At 41.2% G+C, this 26,131-nt stretch overlaps 1 protein-coding gene across 1 annotated transcript in view; it reads right to left on the bottom strand.

Annotated features, from left to right (window-relative positions):
* LOC138918352 (phosphatidylinositol 3,4,5-trisphosphate 3-phosphatase TPTE2-like) overlaps positions 1-26,131 on the bottom strand; it is a 367,155-nt gene that overhangs the window by 311,549 nt on the left and 29,475 nt on the right. The window contains exons 7-14 of the mRNA XM_070239587.1: positions 24,907-24,954; positions 23,970-24,023; positions 17,848-17,895; positions 16,911-16,964; positions 10,799-10,846; positions 9,862-9,915; positions 3,750-3,797; positions 2,813-2,866 (exon numbers count right to left, since the gene is read on the bottom strand). Coding sequence (XP_070095688.1) covers positions 2,813-2,866; positions 3,750-3,797; positions 9,862-9,915; positions 10,799-10,846; positions 16,911-16,964; positions 17,848-17,895; positions 23,970-24,023; positions 24,907-24,954 — 408 coding nt within the window. The remainder of the gene's footprint in view (positions 1-2,812; positions 2,867-3,749; positions 3,798-9,861; positions 9,916-10,798; positions 10,847-16,910; positions 16,965-17,847; positions 17,896-23,969; positions 24,024-24,906; positions 24,955-26,131) is intronic.

Below are 26,131 nucleotides of genomic sequence, written 5' to 3'. Positions count from 1 at the left end.
ATATGGAACACTAACAACAGCAATTGCTGACAAGCATGTGGAGCAATGGAGACACTCATTCAGTATTGGTGGCAAGGCAAAACGGAACAGCCACTCTGGAAGGCAGTTTAGGGGTTTCTTACAAAACTAAGCATAACCCTTAAGGTACGATCCAGCTTAACATACGCTCCTTGGTATTTACCCAAAGGAGTTCAAAACTTACACGCAGATGAAAACCTGCACACAAATGCTGATAGCAGCTTTACTCGTAATCGCCAAAAAGCGGAAGCAACCAAGATGTCCTGCACCAGATGAACGGATGAACAAACCGTGGTACATCTAGTCAACGGCATATTATTCAGCGCTAAAAAGCAACGAGCTATCAAGCTGTGAAAAGAAACCTTACATGGATGTTACTTTGTGAAAGAAGCCAATCTGAAAAGGTTGCATACTGTACGAGGCCAACTATATGACATTCTGGAAGTGGCAAAATTGGGGCGACAGGAAGAGATCGGTGGCTGCCAGGAGTTGGCGGGGAGAAGGATGAATGGGCGGAGCACAAAGGATTTTTAGGGCAGTGAAAATACTCCATCGTTATGAAACTCTAATGACAGATTCATGTCATTCTACTTTTATCCAAACCCATAGAATGTATGACACCAAGAGTGAGTCGCAATGTAAACCATAAATCAGATAATATTCTATTATGGCTTTCATTTTCCAATTCTGGTAATTGTATTATGGTTACGGAAGTGAAAATTTTCTGATTTTGATCACTGTGCTGTGGTTAGGTGTCCCTGAAGGTAGAAAAATAAAACTGAAATATTCAGGAGTAAAGGGTATGTGGTCTGCATTTTCTCTCTAATGATTCAGGAATAGAGCCTAAGTGTGTAGGAAGGTGTGTGTCACGTGTGTGTCTATCAAACATCTTCTGCCTCAACTCACATAAAAATCAGGTCTAGATACAGGTATATTGAGAGAGAGAGCTCTTTCTATGTGTATATCTATATCTAAACGTATTTTCTTTCTCTCTCTCTCTTTCTATATATATCTATAGATCGATAGATAGATAGAAAGATAGATTTATGTCTATATACCTACATATCCATATGATGGGAATAACAAAGGAAATGTGACAAAATGTTAACAATTGGAAATGTAAGTAAAGGGTATACTGGAGCTTTTGGAACCATGTGCGAGAAATTTCTGTATGTGTTGGAATATTGTTCAGTCTTAAAAAGAAATGAAATTCTGACACATGCTGCAACATGGATTGACTTTGAGAGCATTGTGCTAAATGAAATAACTAGGCACAAGAAGACAAATTTTGCATGATTCCACTGACATGACATACCTAGAGTAGTCAAACTCACAGAGACAGAAGGTAGAATGGTGGTTGCCAAGAGCTTGGGAAAGGGGCAACGGGGAGAGTAGTTTAATGTGTACAGAGTTTCAGTTTTGCAAGACGAGAAGAGTTCTGCAGGTTGGCTGCACAACAATATGAAGGTACCTAACGCTACAGAATGGCACACTTAAAAATGCTGAAGATGATCAATTTTAGGTTACATGCATTTACCACAATTTAGAAATCTGCATAAGTTTCGAATTCTTACAATGGAAAAAGTGTTTCAAAAATAGCTCTCCTGGTGCTTGTTCTGGTGAAAATGAGATTGGGGAAAAAAGGAGATAGTACAAAAAGGCTGACGTTGAAAAACCAAAAATTGTCTGTCTCAACTCATCCTACATCCAACCTATTCTACCAAGGAAACTTGAAAGTGCATTTAGAACAATGCCCCTTATTGAGTCTATGTCTTGATTGGCTCTGTCAACCTCCTGACTAAAGACTCAAAGGGCTATCTTCACTGTGTCTCTCCACACTCTGTCTGGAGTCGGCTCCCTGTTTTGTGGTCAGCTCTCACTCTTCTCAGCATTCACGTGGGAGAGGGAATATCGAGCTGCACAGACTCTCCAGCCCTTAAAAGCCCATATAGCGGCAGAGACAACATACCCTCTCCACATCCCAGACATCACCCCAAAAGATGTCCACATACCTGGGAATGCACAGTCTAGGAGTGCATCTCTAGAAAAGCCTACCTCTCTAGAAAGCTACAGTTGGTACGTCTACGGTTCACGATTGGAGTTTGTATTGTTTGCAGAGCCTCAAGCATGACCCCTCATTGCCTTGCCAGTGCTACTAGGATTGAGCCAGAACCATTCAGCAGAGCCTACAATGCCCTTCAAAACCTGGCCCTGCCAGCCCTCATCCTTGTGGCGCACCTCTCTCTCCCTGAATCCTGTTCTCCAGTCCTGACCTCCTTTTATTTCCTCCCAAGAGCCATATGCCTTCCAACACTGCTCAATGACGTCAGAAAAAGAAGTGAGAGGTATAAGGACTGGACAGGAAAAATGAAAATTATCGCTGTTTTCAGATGACATGACTAAGTACACGGAAAACTTTTGTTCCACCTAATAAGCACTTAAATGGTATTTATTACGTGCCAGACATCGTCCTAAGTGTTTAACACTTATTTGGTCCTCATAACAAATCATCACGGAGCCTGGAGAGTTGTTCCATGTTAACGTAAACACCAAGAAATGCAACAACATGTCATTTGAGATTTCCTACATGGGACAGTGATGTGACCAACTTATTTGAACAAGCATTCTGTGAATCTAAGAATATGATAAACATGACTTAGCTCAGTGGATCCGAAATTTTAGAAAAGATCTTAGAATCATTGTCCAGAATATTCCGCATTCCCATGGATAATGCCGCGTCTGCATTTCACTCACTCTCTCTCTCTCTCTCTCTCTCTCTGAGTATATACGTCACCTTTTGTTGGTGGTTCCATCACAGATTATTTCTGTCAGTTCATCGGGGTCATTTCTAAAGAATTAAAAGCATATATGATCAGACTCCAAGTGACTTCATAGAGTTACACTCTTGTTTGCAATTAGTTACAAGTAGTCTTCAAGTGGTAAACTGGTTGAACCCTAAAAAATTATGTGGATGTTAGTTATTTGGAAACTAGTATTTTAATCTTCCCTAGAAATAGGGCTTTCTATAGTTGTAACGAAGATCTTCGGCCGGTCAAAAAGCCTAATGAATGAAGATATTGAAATACAATTCTTCACTACTGAACCTTACTCTCACGTGTAATTACATCGAGGTTGAATTTAGCTCAAAATTCAACTCCAGGTTGTAGGCACACATTTCCCCAGCTCCTCCTAATTTCCTGATCCTCAACACCCTCCACCACATCCTGACCCTTCATGTATCATGTATGTCTTTTCTGTTCCTCATACAGGGTTCAGATGATTGCAGGTCTGAGGCACGGGCTCCCTCCAATATGACGGTGGCTTGGCATTCGGGACACCAGCTTCAGATGGTGGCAGAGCTCTGGAGGCTGAGGAAAGGAGCCGAGGTCTGTTTAGCTCCATTCTCTTCTGCTGAGAGCTCCACTGCTCCCTCTCCACTGCTACCGTCTCCTTGCTCCAAATAGGATTCTCTCCTCTCCTGGCCCACTCTAGCAGAGTCTTACACACAGGCATTCTGAGAGTTTCCTCAAAGCTTTGGCTACTACTTTCTAAGGCTCACAAACAAACCGTGAGTAAGAAGTCTCCCTCTTATGACTCCTCCTTCCTTTTGCCACCTAGGCCCAACAGGAAAGAAAGTTACCTACAGAAGCTTATAGTCTCTTATGGAAACCTGTTGTTGCCATCGATGCCCCCCGTACCTTTCACCACTCAGATCACTCATGTCAACTCACCCCATCTTGTCACTGTTGCCAGACGACATTCGGGAAGAATCCATAACCCTGCCATAGAGTAAAAAACATGTACAAAAAATAGAGTCAGACATTTTGGAAGATGATCAGGTTCTTTCTCCCAACAGAATTGCAGCACACAAAAAGTAAAGTCACGAGGAAACATGACAGAAACAAAAGCATCCGTTTCAGGGTCCAGCACTGGAACCTCTGACACAGTTTCCGGGTTCTGTATGTGCGTGTGTGCGTGTCTGTGTGTCCCTGTGTGTATCCACTGGAAAGAGAATGAAGGGAACAAGGGAGACATAGCATTCATGATTAAACCTCCTTCCTTCTTCACCATTTTGTTTCTCCTTCATGCACTCTGGAATCAATTTGGGAAACGTGAGAGGGATCTGAGTGTGTCGGGATGGGGAGGCGCATCCAAGTAAGAGCTAACACAGAGATATAGATAGAAAGAGAATACACAAGAACAATGAACACACAGTGTCAGGGCCTAGTCCCTGGTTGTTATTTGGTAGGAAAGAAACAAGTAGGAAGGTGAAGGATGACCAAATGATGATTAAAAGATTTTCTGACCTGCGTGAAGACCATGCGTTTACAATGATTCTTTTTCTTTTTCTTTTTCTCTACAGTCCTCTCAGAAAACGTTATCTGGTTATATTATCCAAAATCAAGACTTTTCACCTCAAAACTGGCTTGGGTAATCTTTTCTCTATTTATCTTTTTCTTCATCTACAAAATAAGACACTTGCAAAATGCACTTTGAGTCTGTCACCTTCACAGTATCATGCTAATATTCAGCATTGCACAAATATTATTGATTTTTGGACAGCCTGCACTCTTCACCATATTCTTTCAAATTTCATTAATTCTGTATCTGGCAACAATATACATTAGTATATATATCTTAAAGTTCAAATACACTTAAAGGTTCTCATCAAAGTAACGCACCCTGATAATTTCCAGAGAAATCATGGGTTCCTATCAAGACGCCAAATGGTACGGCATGTTGCATCCTCCTCCCAAAACTTCAGAAGTCCTAAGGAACTATGCACCCCCAGAAATAACAAGAGTGACAACCCTGGGAAATGACAGAGGCCTGAAGGCTGTCTCTTAATTGGTGGGTAGCCTGGGATTAGGGGCAGTGGGTGGCAGCCTTGAGGGGCTCAGTGTGAGGGAAAATTTTAAGGACCGTTCTTGCCTCTCCCCTGAGTTGCTTGGAAGCGATCACTTTCCTTTCTCAGCAGAAACAAGTAGCAACCACCCAGATGTAGCTAGGATAAAATTAGAGTAGCATTAGGTTAGCTGATGAAAGCAGGGAAGGGCTGAACAATCCTTGATCCTTCACTCCTCCACCTCCTCCGTCTCCCAAGCCCCAGGTGACAACCTCAAATGCCTCCTCAAATGCCGCTTTCCCCAAGAGCTCAAAGGTGACAGATCCTGACCACAGGAGTTGAGTGGTCACAGTGTTTCACGGTTTCTGAGACTGTCTGCGCCTGGGGCCATCACCTCCCCTCATATTAAACTTACTTAGAAAAACACACCTTAGGTCCTAGGTCTCAACAAAGGTGACTATATAATACAGCACCCAAGAGAGGACACTTCTGAGAGTGAAAAGGACACACTATTAATAATTATTCTGAGATAACAGCCACAGACTGAGATGGTCCCAAGCAAAACGTTAGCCCTTCTCTAATACAAGATGCCAGACAGAGTAGCCAACAGCCACAAGGAATGAAAGCTCACAAGTCAAAACAATTACATACCTGAGGAGTACAACGACTGAAAAAGAAATACAACAAAGTGAGCAACGTAGACCATTTGAAGTAGAACTACTGGAACATACTGGAACATAAGCATGACAAATACACTTAAAGATACAAGGGAAGATGTTAGTAGCACGAAGTGACAATGAGAAACCATAAGGAAAACCTCAGGAGGAAATAGGTGTAAAAGTACGATTGTTAAAGACTTAAGTCATGGGATAAATAGCAGTGTGGATACATGAGAACAGCAAATTATTTAGACATGGAAAATGACATTGAGAAACTCTCCCAGAAAACACAATAAAACAATAAAGTGAGAGAATATTTAAAAGAACAGCAGTGTGATATGGTGGGTAAAAAAAGACATCTAACATCTGAAATAAATGAAATCCAAGACATCTAAGATGGAAAAAAAAGAAAACAGAGAAGAGGAAATATTCAAAAACTAATGAAGATAAATTTCACAAAGTTAAAGAAGGAAGTAAAAAATTATCTGTAAAGGATCCATGGAAATGAAGAGAAAATTCTAAAAGCTTCCCAAAAGAGCAAAGAAAATAAGAACAGACTGACACGATCTCTCTCTAGAGCAAACAGAACACATCTTGTTTGAGAGCACACAAGTGACATTTATGAAAACAGACAACATATTTGGACATAAACAAAGCATTAATAACGTGCGCGGGAGCAATATCATATAGATTTTCTCTGACCGTATCGCAACTGCAATAGCTTTTTAAAAGTCAACATAATATCAAAGAAGAAAAAAGTTGAAGGACTGACATGAGCCAATGTCAAAATTCACTATAAAGCTACAGCAATCAAGACAGTGTGGTACTGGCGAAAGAACAGACAAACGGACCAAAGGAGCAGAACAGAGAGCCTAGAAATAGATGCCCGTTAACATACTCCACCGTTCTTTGACAAAGGAGCACAGACCATACAATGGAGCAAAGACAGTCTTTTCAACGAATGGTGCTGGAAGAACTGGACATCCACGTGCGAGACAATGAACGTGCACATGGACCTTTACACCTTTACAAAACGGAAATCAAAATGCATTATAGACCCACATGTAAAAAGCAAAACTCTAGAATTCCTAGAAGACAATAACACGGAAGAAAACCGAGATGACCTCTTTAGAAACATGACTTCCTAGATGTGACAGCAAAATCAAGATCATGAAAGGAATAACTGATAAGCTGGACTTCATTAACATTTTAAACTGCTGCTCCACAAGACACAATGTCAAGAGGATAAAAACACAAGCCACAGACTGGGAGAAAACATTTGCAAAAGGCACAGTTGATAAAGGAATAACAAATATACAAATACGCAAAGAAATCTTAAAACTAAACAACAAGAACACACACAACCAGATTAAAAAATGGGGCAAACAACTTAACAGACATCTGGCCAAAGAAGACATAAAAATGGCAACTAAGAGTACGAGACGATGCTCCACATCATATGGCTCCAGGGAAATGCAAATTGAACAACAATGAGATACCACTACACACCTGTTAGAATAGTCAAAATATGGAACACTAACAACAGCAATTGCTGACAAGCATGTGGAGCAATGGAGACACTCATTCAGTATTGGTGGCAAGGCAAAACGGAACAGCCACTCTGGAAGGCAGTTTAGGGGTTTCTTACAAAACTAAGCATAACCCTTAAGGTACGATCCAGCTTAACATACGCTCCTTGGTATTTACCCAAAGGAGTTCAAAACTTACACGCAGATGAAAACCTGCACACAAATGCTGATAGCAGCTTTACTCGTAATCGCCAAAAAGCGGAAGCAACCAAGATGTCCTGCACCAGATGAACGGATGAACAAACCGTGGTACATCTAGTCAACGGCATATTATTCAGCGCTAAAAAGCAACGAGCTATCAAGCTGTGAAAAGAAACCTTACATGGATGTTACTTTGTGAAAGAAGCCAATCTGAAAAGGTTGCATACTGTACGAGGCCAACTATATGACATTCTGGAAGTGGCAAAATTGGGGCGACAGGAAGAGATCGGTGGCTGCCAGGAGTTGGCGGGGAGAAGGATGAATGGGCGGAGCACAAAGGATTTTTAGGGCAGTGAAAATACTCCATCGTTATGAAACTCTAATGACAGATTCATGTCATTCTACTTTTATCCAAACCCATAGAATGTATGACACCAAGAGTGAGTCGCAATGTAAACCATAAATCAGATAATATTCTATTATGGCTTTCATTTTCCAATTCTGGTAATTGTATTATGGTTACGGAAGTGAAAATTTTCTGATTTTGATCACTGTGCTGTGGTTAGGTGTCCCTGAAGGTAGAAAAATAAAACTGAAATATTCAGGAGTAAAGGGTATGTGGTCTGCATTTTCTCTCTAATGATTCAGGAATAGAGCCTAAGTGTGTAGGAAGGTGTGTGTCACGTGTGTGTCTATCAAACATCTTCTGCCTCAACTCACATAAAAATCAGGTCTAGATACAGGTATATTGAGAGAGAGAGCTCTTTCTATGTGTATATCTATATCTAAACGTATTTTCTTTCTCTCTCTCTCTTTCTATATATATCTATAGATCGATAGATAGATAGAAAGATAGATTTATGTCTATATACCTACATATCCATATGATGGGAATAACAAAGGAAATGTGACAAAATGTTAACAATTGGAAATGTAAGTAAAGGGTATACTGGAGCTTTTGGAACCATGTGCGAGAAATTTCTGTATGTGTTGGAATATTGTTCAGTCTTAAAAAGAAATGAAATTCTGACACATGCTGCAACATGGATTGACTTTGAGAGCATTGTGCTAAATGAAATAACTAGGCACAAGAAGACAAATTTTGCATGATTCCACTGACATGACATACCTAGAGTAGTCAAACTCACAGAGACAGAAGGTAGAATGGTGGTTGCCAAGAGCTTGGGAAAGGGGCAACGGGGAGAGTAGTTTAATGTGTACAGAGTTTCAGTTTTGCAAGACGAGAAGAGTTCTGCAGGTTGGCTGCACAACAATATGAAGGTACCTAACGCTACAGAATGGCACACTTAAAAATGCTGAAGATGATCAATTTTAGGTTACATGCATTTACCACAATTTAGAAATCTGCATAAGTTTCGAATTCTTACAATGGAAAAAGTGTTTCAAAAATAGCTCTCCTGGTGCTTGTTCTGGTGAAAATGAGATTGGGGAAAAAAGGAGATAGTACAAAAAGGCTGACGTTGAAAAACCAAAAATTGTCTGTCTCAACTCATCCTACATCCAACCTATTCTACCAAGGAAACTTGAAAGTGCATTTAGAACAATGCCCCTTATTGAGTCTATGTCTTGATTGGCTCTGTCAACCTCCTGACTAAAGACTCAAAGGGCTATCTTCACTGGGTCTCTCCACACTCTGTCTGGAGTCGGCTCCCTGTTTTGTGGTCAGCTCTCACTCTTCTCAGCATTCACGTGGGAGAGGGAATATCGAGCTGCACAGACTCTCCAGCCCTTAAAAGCCCATATAGCGGCAGAGACAACATACCCTCTCCACATCCCAGACATCACCCCAAAAGATGTCCACATACCTGGGAATGCACAGTCTAGGAGTGCATCTCTAGAAAAGCCTACCTCTCTAGAAAGCTACAGTTGGTACGTCTACGGTTCACGATTGGAGTTTGTATTGTTTGCAGAGCCTCAAGCATGACCCCTCATTGCCTTGCCAGTGCTACTAGGATTGAGCCAGAACCATTCAGCAGAGCCTACAATGCCCTTCAAAACCTGGCCCTGCCAGCCCTCATCCTTGTGGCGCACCTCTCTCTCCCTGAATCCTGTTCTCCAGTCCTGACCTCCTTTTATTTCCTCCCAAGAGCCATATGCCTTCCAACACTGCTCAATGACGTCAGAAAAAGAAGTGAGAGGTATAAGGACTGGACAGGAAAAATGAAAATTATCGCTGTTTTCAGATGACATGACTAAGTACACGGAAAACTTTTGTTCCATCTAATAAGCACTTAAATGGTATTTATTACGTGCCAGACATCGTCCTAAGTGTTTAACACTTATTTGGTCCTCATAACAAATCATCACGGAGCCTGGAGAGTTGTTCCATGTTAACGTAAACACCAAGAAATGCAACAACATGTCATTTGAGATTTCCTACATGGGACAGTGATGTGACCAACTTATTTGAACAAGCATTCTGTGAATCTAAGAATATGATAAACATGACTTAGCTCAGTGGATCCGAAATTTTAGAAAAGATCTTAGAATCATTGTCCAGAATATTCCGCATTCCCATGGATAATGCCGCGTCTGCATTTCACTCACTCTCTCTCTCTCTCTCTCTCTCTCTGAGTATATACGTCACCTTTTGTTGGTGGTTCCATCACAGATTATTTCTGTCAGTTCATCGGGGTCATTTCTAAAGAATTAAAAGCATATATGATCAGACTCCAAGTGACTTCATAGAGTTACACTCTTGTTTGCAATTAGTTACAAGTAGTCTTCAAGTGGTAAACTGGTTGAACCCTAAAAAATTATGTGGATGTTAGTTATTTGGAAACTAGTATTTTAATCTTCCCTAGAAATAGGGCTTTCTATAGTTGTAACGAAGATCTTCGGCCGGTCAAAAAGCCTAATGAATGAAGATATTGAAATACAATTCTTCACTACTGAACCTTACTCTCACGTGTAATTACATCGAGGTTGAATTTAGCTCAAAATTCAACTCCAGGTTGTAGGCACACATTTCCCCAGCTCCTCCTAATTTCCTGATCCTCAACACCCTCCACCACATCCTGACCCTTCATGTATCATGTATGTCTTTTCTGTTCCTCATACAGGGTTCAGATGATTGCAGGTCTGAGGCACGGGCTCCCTCCAATATGACGGTGGCTTGGCATTCGGGACACCAGCTTCAGATGGTGGCAGAGCTCTGGAGGCTGAGGAAAGGAGCCGAGGTCTGTTTAGCTCCATTCTCTTCTGCTGAGAGCTCCACTGCTCCCTCTCCACTGCTACCGTCTCCTTGCTCCAAATAGGATTCTCTCCTCTCCTGGCCCACTCTAGCAGAGTCTTACACACAGGCATTCTGAGAGTTTCCTCAAAGCTTTGGCTACTACTTTCTAAGGCTCACAAACAAACCGTGAGTAAGAAGTCTCCCTCTTATGACTCCTCCTTCCTTTTGCCACCTAGGCCCAACAGGAAAGAAAGTTACCTACAGAAGCTTATAGTCTCTTATGGAAACCTGTTGTTGCCATCGATGCCCCCCGTACCTTTCACCACTCAGATCACTCATGTCAACTCACCCCATCTTGTCACTGTTGCCAGACGACATTCGGGAAGAATCCATAACCCTGCCATAGAGTAAAAAACATGTACAAAAAATAGAGTCAGACATTTTGGAAGATGATCAGGTTCTTTCTCCCAACAGAATTGCAGCACACAAAAAGTAAAGTCACGAGGAAACATGACAGAAACAAAAGCATCCGTTTCAGGGTCCAGCACTGGAACCTCTGACACAGTTTCCGGGTTCTGTATGTGCGTGTGTGCGTGTCTGTGTGTCCCTGTGTGTATCCACTGGAAAGAGAATGAAGGGAACAAGGGAGACATAGCATTCATGATTAAACCTCCTTCCTTCTTCACCATTTTGTTTCTCCTTCATGCACTCTGGAATCAATTTGGGAAACGTGAGAGGGATCTGAGTGTGTCGGGATGGGGAGGCGCATCCAAGTAAGAGCTAACACAGAGATATAGATAGAAAGAGAATACACAAGAACAATGAACACACAGTGTCAGGGCCTAGTCCCTGGTTGTTATTTGGTAGGAAAGAAACAAGTAGGAAGGTGAAGGATGACCAAATGATGATTAAAAGATTTTCTGACCTGCGTGAAGACCATGCGTTTACAATGATTCTTTTTCTTTTTCTTTTTCTCTACAGTCCTCTCAGAAAACGTTATCTGGTTATATTATCCAAAATCAAGACTTTTCACCTCAAAACTGGCTTGGGTAATCTTTTCTCTATTTATCTTTTTCTTCATCTACAAAATAAGACACTTGCAAAATGCACTTTGAGTCTGTCACCTTCACAGTATCATGCTAATATTCAGCATTGCACAAATATTATTGATTTTTGGACAGCCTGCACTCTTCACCAAATTCTTTCAAATTTCATTAATTCTGTATCTGGCAACAATATACATTAGTATATATATCTTAAAGTTCAAATACACTTAAAGGTTCTCATCAAAGTAACGCACCCTGATAATTTCCAGAGAAATCATGGGTTCCTATCAAGACGCCAAATGGTACGGCATGTTGCATCCTCCTCCCAAAACTTCAGAAGTCCTAAGGAACTATGCACCCCCAGAAATAACAAGAGTGACAACCCTGGGAAATGACAGAGGCCTGAAGGCTGTCTCTTAATTGGTGGGTAGCCTGGGATTAGGGGCAGTGGGTGGCAGCCTTGAGGGGCTCAGTGTGAGGGAAAATTTTAAGGACCGTTCTTGCCTCTCCCCTGAGTTGCTTGGAAGCGATCACTTTCCTTTCTCAGCAGAAACAAGTAGCAACCACCCAGATGTAGCTAGGATAAAATTAGAGTAGCATTAGGTTAGCTGATGAAAGCAGGGAAGGGCTGAACAATCCTTGATCCTTCACTCCTCCACCTCCTCCGTCTCCCAAGCCCCAGGTGACAACCTCAAATGCCTCCTCAAATGCCGCTTTCCCCAAGAGCTCAAAGGTGACAGATCCTGACCACAGGAGTTGAGTGGTCACAGTGTTTCACGGTTTCTGAGACTGTCTGCGCCTGGGGCCATCACCTCCCCTCATATTAAACTTACTTAGAAAAACACACCTTAGGTCCTAGGTCTCAACAAAGGTGACTATATAATACAGCACCCAAGAGAGGACACTTCTGAGAGTGAAAAGGACACACTATTAATAATTATTCTGAGATAACAGCCACAGACTGAGATGGTCCCAAGCAAAACGTTAGCCCTTCTCTAATACAAGATGCCAGACAGAGTAGCCAACAGCCACAAGGAATGAAAGCTCACAAGTCAAAACAATTACATACCTGAGGAGTACAACGACTGAAAAAGAAATACAACAAAGTGAGCAACGTAGACCATTTGAAGTAGAACTACTGGAACATACTGGAACATAAGCATGACAAATACACTTAAAGATACAAGGGAAGATGTTAGTAGCACGAAGTGACAATGAGAAACCATAAGGAAAACCTCATGAGGAAATAGGTGTAAAAGGACGATTGTTAAAGACTTAAGTCATGGGAAAAACAGCAGTGTGGATACATGAGAACAGCAAATTATTTAGACATGGAAAATGACATTGAGAAACTCTCCCAGAAAACACAATAAAACAATAAAGTGAGAGAATATTTAAAAGAACAGCAGTGTGATATGGTGGGTAAAAAAAGACATCTAACATCTGAAATAAATGAAATCCAAGACATCTAAGATGGAAAAAAAAGAAAACAGAGAAGACGAAATATTCAAAAACTAATGAAGATAAATTTCACAAAGTTAAATAAGGAAGTAAAAAATTATCTGTAAAGGATCCATGGAAATGAAGAGAAAATTCTAAAAGCTTCCACAAAGAGCAAAGAAAATAGGAACAGACTGACACGATCTCTCTCTAGAGCAAACAGAACACATCTTGTTTGAGAGCACACAAGTGACATTTATGAAAACAGACAACATATTTGGACATAAACAAAGCATTAATAACGTGCGCGGGAGCAATATCATATAGATTTTCTCTGACCGTATCGCAACTGCAATAGCTTTTTAAAAGTCAACATAATATCAAAGAAGAAAAAAGTTGAAGGACTGACATGAGCCAATGTCAAAATTCACTATAAAGCTACAGCAATCAAGACAGTGTGGTACTGGTGAAAGAACAGACAAACGGACCAAAGGAGCAGAACAGAGAGCCTAGAAATAGATGCCCGTTAACATACTCCACCGTTCTTTGACAAAGGAGCACAGACCATACAATGGAGCAAAGACAGTCTTTTCAACGAATGGTGCTGGAAGAACTGGACATCCACGTGCGAGACAATGAACGTGCACATGGACCTTTACACCTTTACAAAACGGAAATCAAAATGCATTATAGACCCACATGTAAAAAGCAAAACTCTAGAATTCCTAGAAGACAATAACACGGAAGAAAACCGAGATGACCTCTTTAGAAACATGACTTTCTAGATGTGACAGCAAAATCAAGATCATGAAAGGAATAACTGATAAGCTGGACTTCATTAACATTTTAAACTGCTGCTCCACAAGACACAATGTCAAGAGGATAAAAACACAAGCCACAGACTGGGAGAAAACATTTGCAAAAGGCACAGTTGATAAAGGAATAACAAATATACAAATACGCAAAGAAATCTTAAAACTAAACAACAAGAACACACACAACCAGATTAAAAAATGGGGCAAACAACTTAACAGACATCTGGCCAAAGAAGACATAAAAATGGCAACTAAGAGTACGAGACGATGCTCCACATCATATGGCTCCAGGGAAATGCAAATTGAACAACAATGAGATACCACTACACACCTGTTAGAATAGTCAAAATATGGAACACTAACAACAGCAATTGCTGACAAGCATGTGGAGCAATGGAGACACTCATTCAGTATGGGTGGCAAGGCAAAACGGAACAGCCACTCTGGAAGGCAGTTTAGGGGTTTCTTACAAAACCAAGCATAACCCTTAAGGTACGATCCAGCTTAACATACGCTCCTTGGTATTTACCCCAAGGAGTTCAAAACTTACACGCAGATGAAAACCTGCACACAAATGCTGATAGCAGCTTTACTCGTAATCGCCAAAAAGCGGAAGCAACCAAGATGTCCTGCACCAGATGAACGGATGAACAAACCGTGGTACATCTAGTCAACGGCATATTATTCAGCGCTAAAAAGCAACGAGCTATCAAGCTGTGAAAAGAAACCTTACATGGATGTTACTTTGTGAAAGAAGCCAATCTGAAAAGGTTGCATACTGTACGAGGCCAACTATATGACATTCTGGAAGTGGCAAAATTGGGGCGACAGGAAGAGATCGGTGGCTGCCAGGAGTTGGCGGGGAGAAGGATGAATGGGCGGAGCACAAAGGATTTTTAGGGCAGTGAAAATACTCCATCGTTATGAAACTCTAATGACAGATTCATGTCATTCTACTTTTATCCAAACCCATAGAATGTATGACACCAGGAGTGAGTCGCAATGTAAACCATAAATCAGATAATTTTCTATTATGGCTTTCATTTTCCAATTCTGGTAATCGTATTATGGTTACGGAAGTGAAAATTTTCTGATTTTGATCACTGTGCTGTGGTTAGGTGTCCCTGAAGGTAGAAAAATAAAACTGAAATATTCAGGAGTAAAGGGTATGTGGTCTGCATTTTCTCTCTAATGATTCAGGAATAGAGCCTAAGTGTGTAGGAAGGTGTGTGTCACGTGTGTGTCTATCAAACATCTTCTGCCTCAACTCACATAAAAATCAGATCTAGATACAGATATATTGAGAGAGAGAGCTCTTTCTATGTGTATATCTATATCTAAACGTGTTTTCTTTCTCTCTCTCTCTTTCTATATATATCTATAGATCGATCGATCGATAGATAGATAGATTTATGTCTATATACCTACATATCCATATGATGGGAATAACAAAGGAAATGTGACAAAATGTTAACAATTGGAAATGTAAGTAAAGGGTATACTGGAGCTTTTGGAACCATGTGCGAGAAATTTCTGTATGTGTTGGAATATTGTTCAGTCTTAAAAAGAAATGAAATTCTGACACATGCTGCAACATGGATTGACTTTGAGGGCATTGTGCTAAATGAAATAACTAGGCACAAGAAGACAAATTTTGCATGATTCCACTGACATGACATACCTAGAGTAGTCAAACTCACAGAGACAGAAGGTAGAATGGTGGTTGCCAAGAGCTTGGGAAAGGGGCAACGGGGAGAGTAGTTTAATGTGTACAGAGTTTCAGTTTTGCAAGACGAGAAGAGTTCTGCAGGTTGGCTGCACAACAATATGAAGGTACCTAACGCTACAGAATGGCACACTTAAAAATGCTGAAGATGATCAATTTTAGGTTACATGCATTTACCACAATTTAGAAATCTGCATAAGTTTCGAATTCTTACAATGGAAAAAGTGTTTCAAAAATAGCTCTCCTGGTGCTTGTTCTGGTGAAAATGAGATTGGGGAAAAAAGGAGATAGTACAAAAAAGCTGACGTTGAAAAACCAAAAATTGTCTGTCTCAACTCATCCTACATCCAACCTATTCTACCAAGGAAACTTGAAAGTGCATTTAGAACAACGCCCCTTATTGAGTCTATGTCTTGATTGGCTCTGTCAACCTCCTGACTAAAGACTCAAAGGGCTATCTTCACTGGGTCTCTCCACACTCTGTCTGGAGTCGGCTCCCTGTTTTGTGGTCAGCTCTCACTCTTCTCAGCATTCACGTGGGAGAGGGAATATCGAGCTGCACAGACTCTGCAGCCCTTAAAAGCCCATATAGAGGCAGAGACAACATACCCTCTCCACATCCCAGACATCACCCCAAAAGATGTCCACATACCTGGGAATGCACAGTCTAGGAGTGCATCTCTAGAAAAGCCTACCTCTCTAGAAAGCTACAGTTGGTACGTCTACGGTTCACGATTGGAGTTTGTATTGTTTGCAGAGCCTCAAGCATGACCCCTCATTGCCTTGCCAGTGCTACTAGGATTGAGCCAAAACCATTCAGCAGAGCCTACAATGCCCTTCAAAACCTGGCCCTGCCAGCCCTCATCCTTGCGGCGCACCTCTCTCTCCCTCAATCCTGTTCTCCAGTCCTGACCTCCTTTTATTTCCTCCCAAGAGCCATATGCCTTCCAACACTGCTCAATGACGTCAGAAAAAGAAGTGAGAGGTATAAGGACTGGACAGGAAAAATGAAAATTATCGCTGTTTTCAGATGACATGACTAAGTACACGGAAAACTTTTGTTCCATCTAATAAGCACTTAAATGGTATTTATTACGTGCCAGACATCGTCCTAAGTGTTTAACACTTATTTGGTCCTCATAACAAATCATCACGGAGCCTGGAGAGTTGTTCCATGTTAACGTAAACACCAAGAAATGCAACAACATGTCATTTGAGATTTCCTACATGGGACAGTGATGTGACCAACTTATTTGAACAAGCATTCTGTGAATCTAAGAATATGATAAACATGACTTAGCTCAGTGGATCCGAAATTTTAGAAAAGATCTTAGAATCATTGACCAGAATATTCCGCATTCCCATGGATAATGCCGCGTCTGCATTTCACTCACTCTCTCTCTCTCTGTCTCTCTCTCTGAGTATATACGTCACCTTTTGTTGGTGGTTCCATCACAGATTATTTCTGTCAGTTCATCGGGGTCATTTCTAAAGAATTAAAAGCATATATGATCAGACTCCAAGTGACTTCATAGAGTTACACTCTTGTTTGCAATTAGTTACAAGTAGTCTTCAAGTGGTAAACTGGTTGAACCCTAAAAAATTATGTGGATGTTAGTTATTTGGAAACTAGTATTTTAATCTTCCCTAGAAATAGGGCTTTCTATAGTTGTAACGAAGATCTTCGGCCGGTCTAAAAGCCTAATGAATGAAGATATTGAAATACCATTCTTCACTACTGAACCTTACTCTCACGTGTAATTGCATCGAGGTTGAATTTAGCTCAAAATTCAACTCCAGGTTGTAGGCACACATTTCCCCAGCTCCTCCTAATTTCCTGATCCTCAACACCCTCCACCACATCCTGACCCTTCATGTATCATGTATGTCTTTTCTGTTCCTCATACAGGGTTCAGATGATTGCAGGTCTGAGGCACGGGCTCCCTCCAATATGACGGTGGCTTGGCATTCAGGACACCAGCTTCAGATGGTGGCAGAGCTCTGGAGGCTGAGGAAAGGAGCCGAGGTCTGTTTAGCTCCATTCTCTTCTGCTGAGAGCTCCACTGCTCCCTCTCCACTGCTACCGTCTCCTTGCTCCAAATAGGATTCTCTCCTCTCCTGGCCCACTCTAGCAGAGTCTTACACACAGGCATTCTGAGAGTTTCCTCAAAGCTTTGGCTACTACTTTCTAAGGCTCACAAACAAACCGTGAGTAAGAAGTCTCCCTCTTATGACTCCTCCTTCCTTTTGCCACCTAGGCCCAACAGGAAAGAAAGTTACCTACAGAAGCTTATAGTCTCTTATGGAAACCTGTTGTTGCCATCGATGCCCCCCGTACCTTTCACCACTCAGATCACTCATGTCAACTCACCCCATCTTGTCACTGTTGCCAGACGACATTCGGGAAGAATCCATAACCCTGCCATAGAGTAAAAAACATGTACAAAAAATAGAGTCAGACATTTTGGAAGATAATCAGGTTCTTTTTCCCAACAGAATTGCAGCACACAAAAAGTAAAGTCACGAGGAAACGCGACAGAAACAAAAGCATCCGTTTCAGGGTCCAGCACTGGAACCTCTGACACAGTTTCCGGGTTCTGTATGTGCGTGTGTGCGTGTCTGTGTGTCCCTGTGTGTATCCACTGGAAAGAGAATGAAGGGAACAAGGGAGACATAGCATTCATGATTAAACCTCCTTCCTTCTTCACCATTTTGTTTCTCCTTCATGCACTCTGGAATCAATTTGGGAAACGTGAGAGGGATCTGAGTGTGTCGGGATGGGGAGGCCCATCCAAGTAAGAGCTAACACAGAGATATAGATAGAAAGAGAATACACAAGAACAATGAACACACAGTGTCAGGGCCTAGTCCCTGGTTGTTATTTGGTAGGAAAGAAACAAGTAGGAAGGTCAAGGATGACCAAACGATGATTAAAAGATTTTCTGACCTGCGTGAAGACCATGCGTTTACAATGATTCTTTTTCTTTTTCTTTTTCTCTACAGTCCTTTCAGAAAACGTTATCTGGTTATATTATCCAAAATCAAGACTTTTCACCTCAAAACTGGCTTGGGTAATCTTTTCTCTATTTATCTTTTTCTTCATCTACAAAATAAGACACTTGCAAAATGCACTTTGAGTCTGTCACCTTCACAGTATCATGCTAATATTCAGCATTGCACAAATATTATTGATTTTTGGACAGCCTGCACTCTTCACCAAATTCTTTCGAATTTCATTAATTCTGTATCTGACAACAATATACATTAGTATATATCTCTTAAAGTTCAAATGCACTTAAAGGTTCTCATCAAAGTAACACACCCTGATAATTTCCAGAGAAATCATGGGTTCCTATCAAGACGCCAAATGGTACGGCATGTTGCATCCTCCTCCCAAAACTTCAGAAGTCCTAAGGAACTATGCACCCCCAGAAATAACAAGAGTGACAACCCTGGGAAATGACAGAGGCCTGAAGGCTGTCTCTTAATTGGTGGGTAGCCTGGGATTAGGGGCAGTGGGTGGTAGCCTTGAGGGGCTCAGTGTGAGGGAAAGTTTTAAGGACCGTTCTTGCCTCTCCCCTGAGTTGCTTGGAAGCGATCACTTTCCTTTCTCAGCAGAAACAAGTAGCAACCACCCAGATGTAGCTAGGATAAAATTAGAGTAGCATTAGGTTAGCTGATGAAAGCAGGGAAGGGCTGAACAATCCTTGATCCTTCACTCCTCCACCTCCTCCGTCTCCCAAGCCCCAGGTGACAACCTCAAATGCCTCCTCAAATGCCGCTTTCCCCAAGAGCTCAAAGGTGACAGATCCTGACCACAGGAGTTGAGTGGTCACAGTGTTTCACGGTTTCTGAGACTGTCTGCGCCTGGGGCCATCACCTCCCCTCATATTAAACTTACTTAGAAAAACACACCTTAGGTCCTAGGTCTCAACAAAGGTGACTATATAATACAGCACCCAAGAGAGGACACTTCTGAGAGTGAAAAGGACACACTATTAATAATTATTCTGAGATAACAGCCACAGACTGAGATGGTCCCAAGCAAAACGTTAGCCCTTCTCTAATACAAGATGCCAGACAGAGTAGCCAACAGCCACAAGGAATGAAAGCTCACAAGTCAAAACAATTACATACCTGAGGAGTACAACGACTGAAAAAGAAATACAACAAAGTGAGCAACATAGACCATTTGAAGTAGAACTACTGGAACATACTGGAACATAAGCATGACAAATACACTTAAAGATACAAGGGAAGATGTTAGTAGCACGAAGTGACAATGAGAAACCATAAGGAAAACCTCATGAGGAAATAGGTGTAAAAGGACGATTGTTAAAGACTTAAGTCATGGGATAAATAGCAGTGTGGATACATGAGAACAGCAAATTATTTAGACATGGAAAATGACATTGAGAAACTCTCCCAGAAAACACAATAAAACAATAAAGTGAGAGAATATTTAAAAGAACAGCAGTGTGATATGGTGGGTAAAAAAAGACATCTAACATCTGAAATAAATGAAATCCAAGACATCTAAGATGAAAAACAAGAAAACAGAGAAGAGGAAATATTCAAAAACTAATGAAGATAAATTTCACAAAGTTAAAGAAGGAAGTAAAAAATTATCTGTAAAGGATCCATGGAAATGAAGAGAAAATTCTAAAAGCTTCCAAAAAGAGCAAAGAAAATAAGAACAGACTGACACGATCTCTCTCCAGAGCAAACAGAACACATCTTGTTTGAGAGCACACAAGTGACATTTATGAAAACAGACAACATATTTGGGCATAAACAAAGCATTAATAACGTGCGCGGGAGCAATATCATATAGATTTTCTCTGACCGTATCGCAACTGCAATAGCTTTTTAAGAGTCAACATAATATCAAAGAAGAAAAAAGTTGAAAGACTGACATGAGCCAATGTCAAAATTCACTATAAAGCTACAGCAATCAAGACAGTGTGGTACTGGCGAAAGAACAGACAAATGGACCAAAGGAGCAGAACAGAGAGCCTAGAAATAGATGCCCGTTAACATACTCCACCGTTCTTTGACAAAGGAGCACAGACCATACAATGGAGCAAAGACAGTCTTATCAACGAATGGTGCTGGAAGAACTGGACATCCACGTGCGAGACAATGAACGTGCACATGGACCTTTACACCTTTACAAAACGGAAATCAAAACGCATTATAGACCCACATGTAAAAAGCAAAACTCTAGAATTCCTAGAAGACAATAACACGGAAGAAAACCGAGATGACCTCTTTAGAAACATGACTTTCTAGATGTGACAGCAAAATCAAGATCATGAAAGGAATAACTGATAAGCTGGACTTCATTAACATTTTAAACTGCTGCTCCTCAAGACACAATGTCAAGGGATAAAAACACAAGCCACAGACTGGGAGAAAACATTTGCAAAAGGCACAGTTGATAAAGGAATAACAAATATACAAATACGCAAAGAAATCTTAAAACTAAACAACAAGAACACACACAACCAGATTAAAAAATGGGGCAAACAACTTAACAGACATCTGGCCAAAGAAGACATAAAAATGGCAACTAAGAGTACGAGACGATGCTCCACATCATATGGCTCCAGGGAAATGCAAATTGAACAACAATGAGATACCACTACACACCTGTTAGAATAGTCAAAATATGGAACACTAACAACAGCAATTGCTGACAAGCATGTGGAGCAATGGAGACACTCATTCAGTATGGGTGGCAAGGCAAAACGGAACAGCCACTCTGGAAGGCAGTTTAGGGGTTTCTTACAAAACCAAGCATAACCCTTAAGGTACGATCCAGCTTAACATACGCGCCTTGGTATTTACCCCAAGGAGTTCAAAACTTACACGCAGATGAAAACCTGCACACAAATGCTGATAGCAGCTTTACTCGTAATCGCCAAAAAGCGGAAGCAACCAAGATGTCCTGCACCAGATGAACGGATGAACAAACCGTGGTACATCTAGTCAACGGCATATTATTCAGCGCTAAAAAGCAACGAGCTATCAAGCTGTGAAAAGAAACCTTACATGCATGTTACTTTGTGAAAGAAGCCAATCTGAAAAGGTTGCATACTGTACGAGGCCAACTATATGACATTCTGGACGTGGCAAAATTGGGGCGACAGGAAGAGATCGGTGGCTGCCAGGAGTTGGCGGGGAGAAGGATGAATGGGCGGAGCACAAAGGACTTTTAGGGCAGTGAAAATACTCCATCGTTATGAAACTCTAATGACAGATTCATGTCATTCTACTTTCATCCAAACCCATAGAATGTATGACACCAAGAGTGAGTCGCAATGTAAACCATAAATCAGATAATATTCTATTATGGCTTTCATTTTCCAATTCTGGTAATCGTATTATGGTTACGGAAGTGAAAATTTTCTGATTTTGATCACTGTGCTGTGGTTAGGAGTCCCCGAAGGTAGAAAAATAAAACTGAAATATTCAGGAGTAAAGGGTATGTGGTCTGCATTTTCTCTCTAATGATTCAGGAATAGAGCCTAAGTGTGTAGGAAGGTGTGTGTCACGTGTGTGTCTATCAAACATCTTCTGCCTCAACTCACATAAAAATCAGATCTAGATACAGATATATTGAGAGAGAGAGCTCTTTCTATGTGTATATCTATATCTAAACGTATTTTCTTTCTCTCTCTCTCTTTCTATATATATCTATAGATCGATCGATAGATAGATAGATAGATAGATTTATGTCTATATACCTACATATCCATATGATGGGAATAACAAAGGAAATGTGACAAAATGTTAACAATTGGAAATGTAAGTAAAGGGTATACTGGAGCTTTTGGAACCATGTGCGAGAAATTTCTGTATGTGTTGGAATATTGTTCAGTCTTAAAAAGAAATGAAATTCTGACACATGCTGCAACATGGATTGACTTTGAGGGCATTGTGCTAAATGAAATAACTAGGCACAAGAAGACAAATTTTGCATGATTCCACTGACATGACATACCTAGAGTAGTCAAACTCACAGAGACAGAAGGTAGAATGGTGGTTGCCAAGAGCTTGGGAAAGGGGCAACGGGGAGAGTAGTTTAATGTGTACAGAGTTTCAGTTTTGCAAGACGAGAAGAGTTCTGCAGGTTGGCTGCACAACAATATGAAGGTACCTAACGCTACAGAATGGCACACTTAAAAATGCTGAAGATGATCAATTTTAGGTTACATGCATTTACCACAATTTAGAAATCTGCATAAGTTTCGAATTCTTACAATGGAAAAAGTGTTTCAAAAATAGCTCTCCTGGTGCTTGTTCTGGTGAAAATGAGATTGGGGAAAAAAGGAGATAGTACAAAAAGGCTGACGTTGAAAAACCAAAAATTGTCTGTCTCAACTCATCCTACATCCAACCTATTCTACCAAGGAAACTTGAAAGTGCATTTAGAACAATGCCCCTTATTGAGTCTATGTCTTGATTGGCTCTGTCAACCTCCTGACTAAAGACTCAAAGGGCTATCTTCACTGGGTCTCTCCACACTCTGTCTGGAGTCGGCTCCCTGTTTTGTGGTCAGCTCTCACTCTTCTCAGCATTCACGTGGGAGAGGGAATATCGAGCTGCACAGACTCTCCAGCCCTTAAAAGCCCATATAGCGGCAGAGACAACATACCCTCTCCACATCCCAGACATCACCCCAAAAGATGTCCACATACCTGGGAATGCACAGTCTAGGAGTGCATCTCTAGAAAAGCCTACCTCTCTAGAAAGCTACAGTTGGTACGTCTACGGTTCACGATTGGAGTTTGTATTGTTTGCAGAGCCTCAAGCATGACCCCTCATTGCCTTGCCAGTGCTACTAGGATTGAGCCAAAACCATTCAGCAGAGCCTACAATGCCCTTCAAAACCTGGCCCTGCCAGCCCTCATCCTTGTGGCGCACCTCTCTCTCCCTCAATCCTGTTCTCCAGTCCTGACCTCCTTTTATTTCCTCCCAAGAGCCATATGCCTTCCAACACTGCTCAATGACGTCAGAAAAAGAAGTGAGAGGTATAAGGACTGGACAGGAAAAATGAAAATTATCGCTGTTTTCAGATGACATGACTAAATACACGGAAAACTTTTGTTCCATCTAATAAGCACTTAAATGGTATTTATTACGTGCCAGACATCATCCTAAGTGTTTAACACTTATTTGGTCCTCATAACAAATCATCACGGAGCCTGGAGAGTTGTTCCATGTTAACGTAAACACCAAGAAATGCAACAACATGTCATTTGAGATTTCCTACATGGGACAGTGATGTGACCAACTTATTTGAACAAGGATTCTGTGAATCTAAGAATATGATAAACATGACTTAGCTCAGTGGATCCGAAATTTTAGAAAAGATCTTAGAATCACTGTCCAGAATATTCCGCATTCCCATGGATAATGCCGCGTCTGCATTTCACTCACTCTCTCTCTCTCTCTCTCTCTCTCTCTCTCTCTGAGTATATACGTCACCTTTTGTTGGTGGTTCCATCACAGATTATTTCTGTCAGTTCATCGGGGTCATTTCTAAAGAATTAAAAGCATATATGATCAGACTCCAAGTGACTTCATAGAGTTACACTCTTGTTTGCAATTAGTTACAAGTAGTCTTCAAGTGGTAAACTGGTTGAACCCTAAAAAATTATGTGGATGTTAGTTATTTGGAAACTAGTATTTTAATCTTCCCTAGAAATAGGGCTTTCTATAGTTGTAACGAAGATCTTCGGCCGGTCTAAAAGCCTAATGAATGAAGATATTGAAATACCATTCTTCACTACTGAACCTTACTCTCACGTGTAATTGCATCGAGGTTGAATTTAGCTCAAAATTCAACTCCAGGTTGTAGGCACACATTTCCCCAGCTCCTCCTAATTTCCTGATCCTCAACACCCTCCACCACATCCTGACCCTTCATGTATCATGTATGTCTTTTCTGTTCCTCATACAGGGTTCAGATGATTGCAGGTCTGAGGCACGGGCTCCCTCCAATATGACGGTGGCTTGGCATTCGGGACACCAGCTTCAGATGGTGGCAGAGCTCTGGAGGCTGAGGAAAGGAGCCGAGGTCTGTTTAGCTCCATTCTCTTCTGCTGAGAGCTCCACTGCTCCCTCTCCACTGCTACCGTCTCCTTGCTCCAAATAGGATTCTCTCCTCTCCTGGCCCACTCTAGCAGAGTCTTACACACAGGCATTCTGAGAGTTTCCTCAAAGCTTTGGCTACTACTTTCTAAGGCTCACAAACAAACCGTGAGTAAGAAGTCTCCCTCTTATGACTCCTCCTTCCTTTTGCCACCTAGGCCCAACAGGAAAGAAAGTTACCTACAGAAGCTTATAGTCTCTTATGGAAACCTGTTGTTGCCATCGATGCCCCCCGTACCTTTCACCACTCAGATCACTCATGTCAACTCACCCCATCTTGTCACTGTTGCCAGACGACATTCGGGAAGAATCCATAACCCTGCCATAGAGTAAAAAACATGTACAAAAAATAGAGTCAGACATTTTGGAAGATGATCAGGTTCTTTTTCCCAACAGAATTGCAGCACACAAAAAGTAAAGTCACGAGGAAACACGACAGAAACAAAAGCATCCGTTTCAGGGTCCAGCACTGGAACCTCTGACACAGTTTCCGGGTTCTGTATGTGCGTGTGTGCGTGTCTGTGTGTCCCTGTGTGTATCCACTGGAAAGAGAATGAAGGGAACAAGGGAGACATAGCATTCATGATTAAACCTCCTTCCTTCTTCACCATTTTGTTTCTCCTTCATGCACTCTGGAATCAATTTGGGAAACGTGAGAGGGATCTGAGTGTGTCGGGATGGGGAGGTGCATCCAAGTAAGAGCTAACACAGAGATACAGATAGAAAGAGAATACACAAGAACAATGAACATACAGTGTCAGGGCCTAGTCCCTGGTTGTTATTTGGTAGGAAAGAAACAAGTAGGAAGGTCAAGGATGACCAAACGATGATTAAAAGATTTTCTGACCTGCGTGAAGACCATGCGTTTACAATGATTCTTTTTCTTTTTCTTTTTCTCTACAGTCCTTTCAGAAAACGTTATCTGGTTATATTATCCAAAATCAAGACTTTTCACCTCAAAACTGGCTTGGGTAATCTTTTCTCTATTTATCTTTTTCTTCATCTACAAAATAAGACACTTGCAAAATGCACTTTGAGTCTGTCACCTTCACAGTATCATGCTAATATTCAGCATTGCACAAATATTATTGATTTTTGGACAGCCTGCACTCTTCACCAAATTCTTTCGAATTTCATTAATTCTGTATCTGACAACAATATACATTAGTATATATATCTTAAAGTTCAAATGCACTTAAAGGTTCTCATCAAAGTAACACACCCTGATAATTTCCAGAGAAATCATGGGTTCCTATCAAGACGCCAAATGGTACGGCATGTTGCATCCTCCTCCCAAAACTTCAGAAGTCCTAAGGAACTATGCACCCCCAGAAATAACAAGAGTGACAACCCTGGGAAATGACAGAGGCCTGAAGGCTGTCTCTTAATTGGTGGGTAGCCTGGGATTAGGGGCAGTGGGTGGCAGCCTTGAGGGGCTCAGTGTGAGGGAAAGTTTTAAGGACCGTTCTTGCCTCTCCCCTGAGTTGCTTGGAAGC

Source organism: Equus caballus, chromosome 17 (assembly GCF_041296265.1).
Source record: "Equus caballus isolate H_3958 breed thoroughbred chromosome 17, TB-T2T, whole genome shotgun sequence".
In the NCBI taxonomy this organism is placed as follows: Eukaryota; Metazoa; Chordata; class Mammalia; order Perissodactyla; family Equidae; genus Equus; species Equus caballus.
The sequence above is the reverse complement of the archived record's forward strand: the minus strand, read 5'-3'. Positions and strand labels throughout refer to the sequence as shown.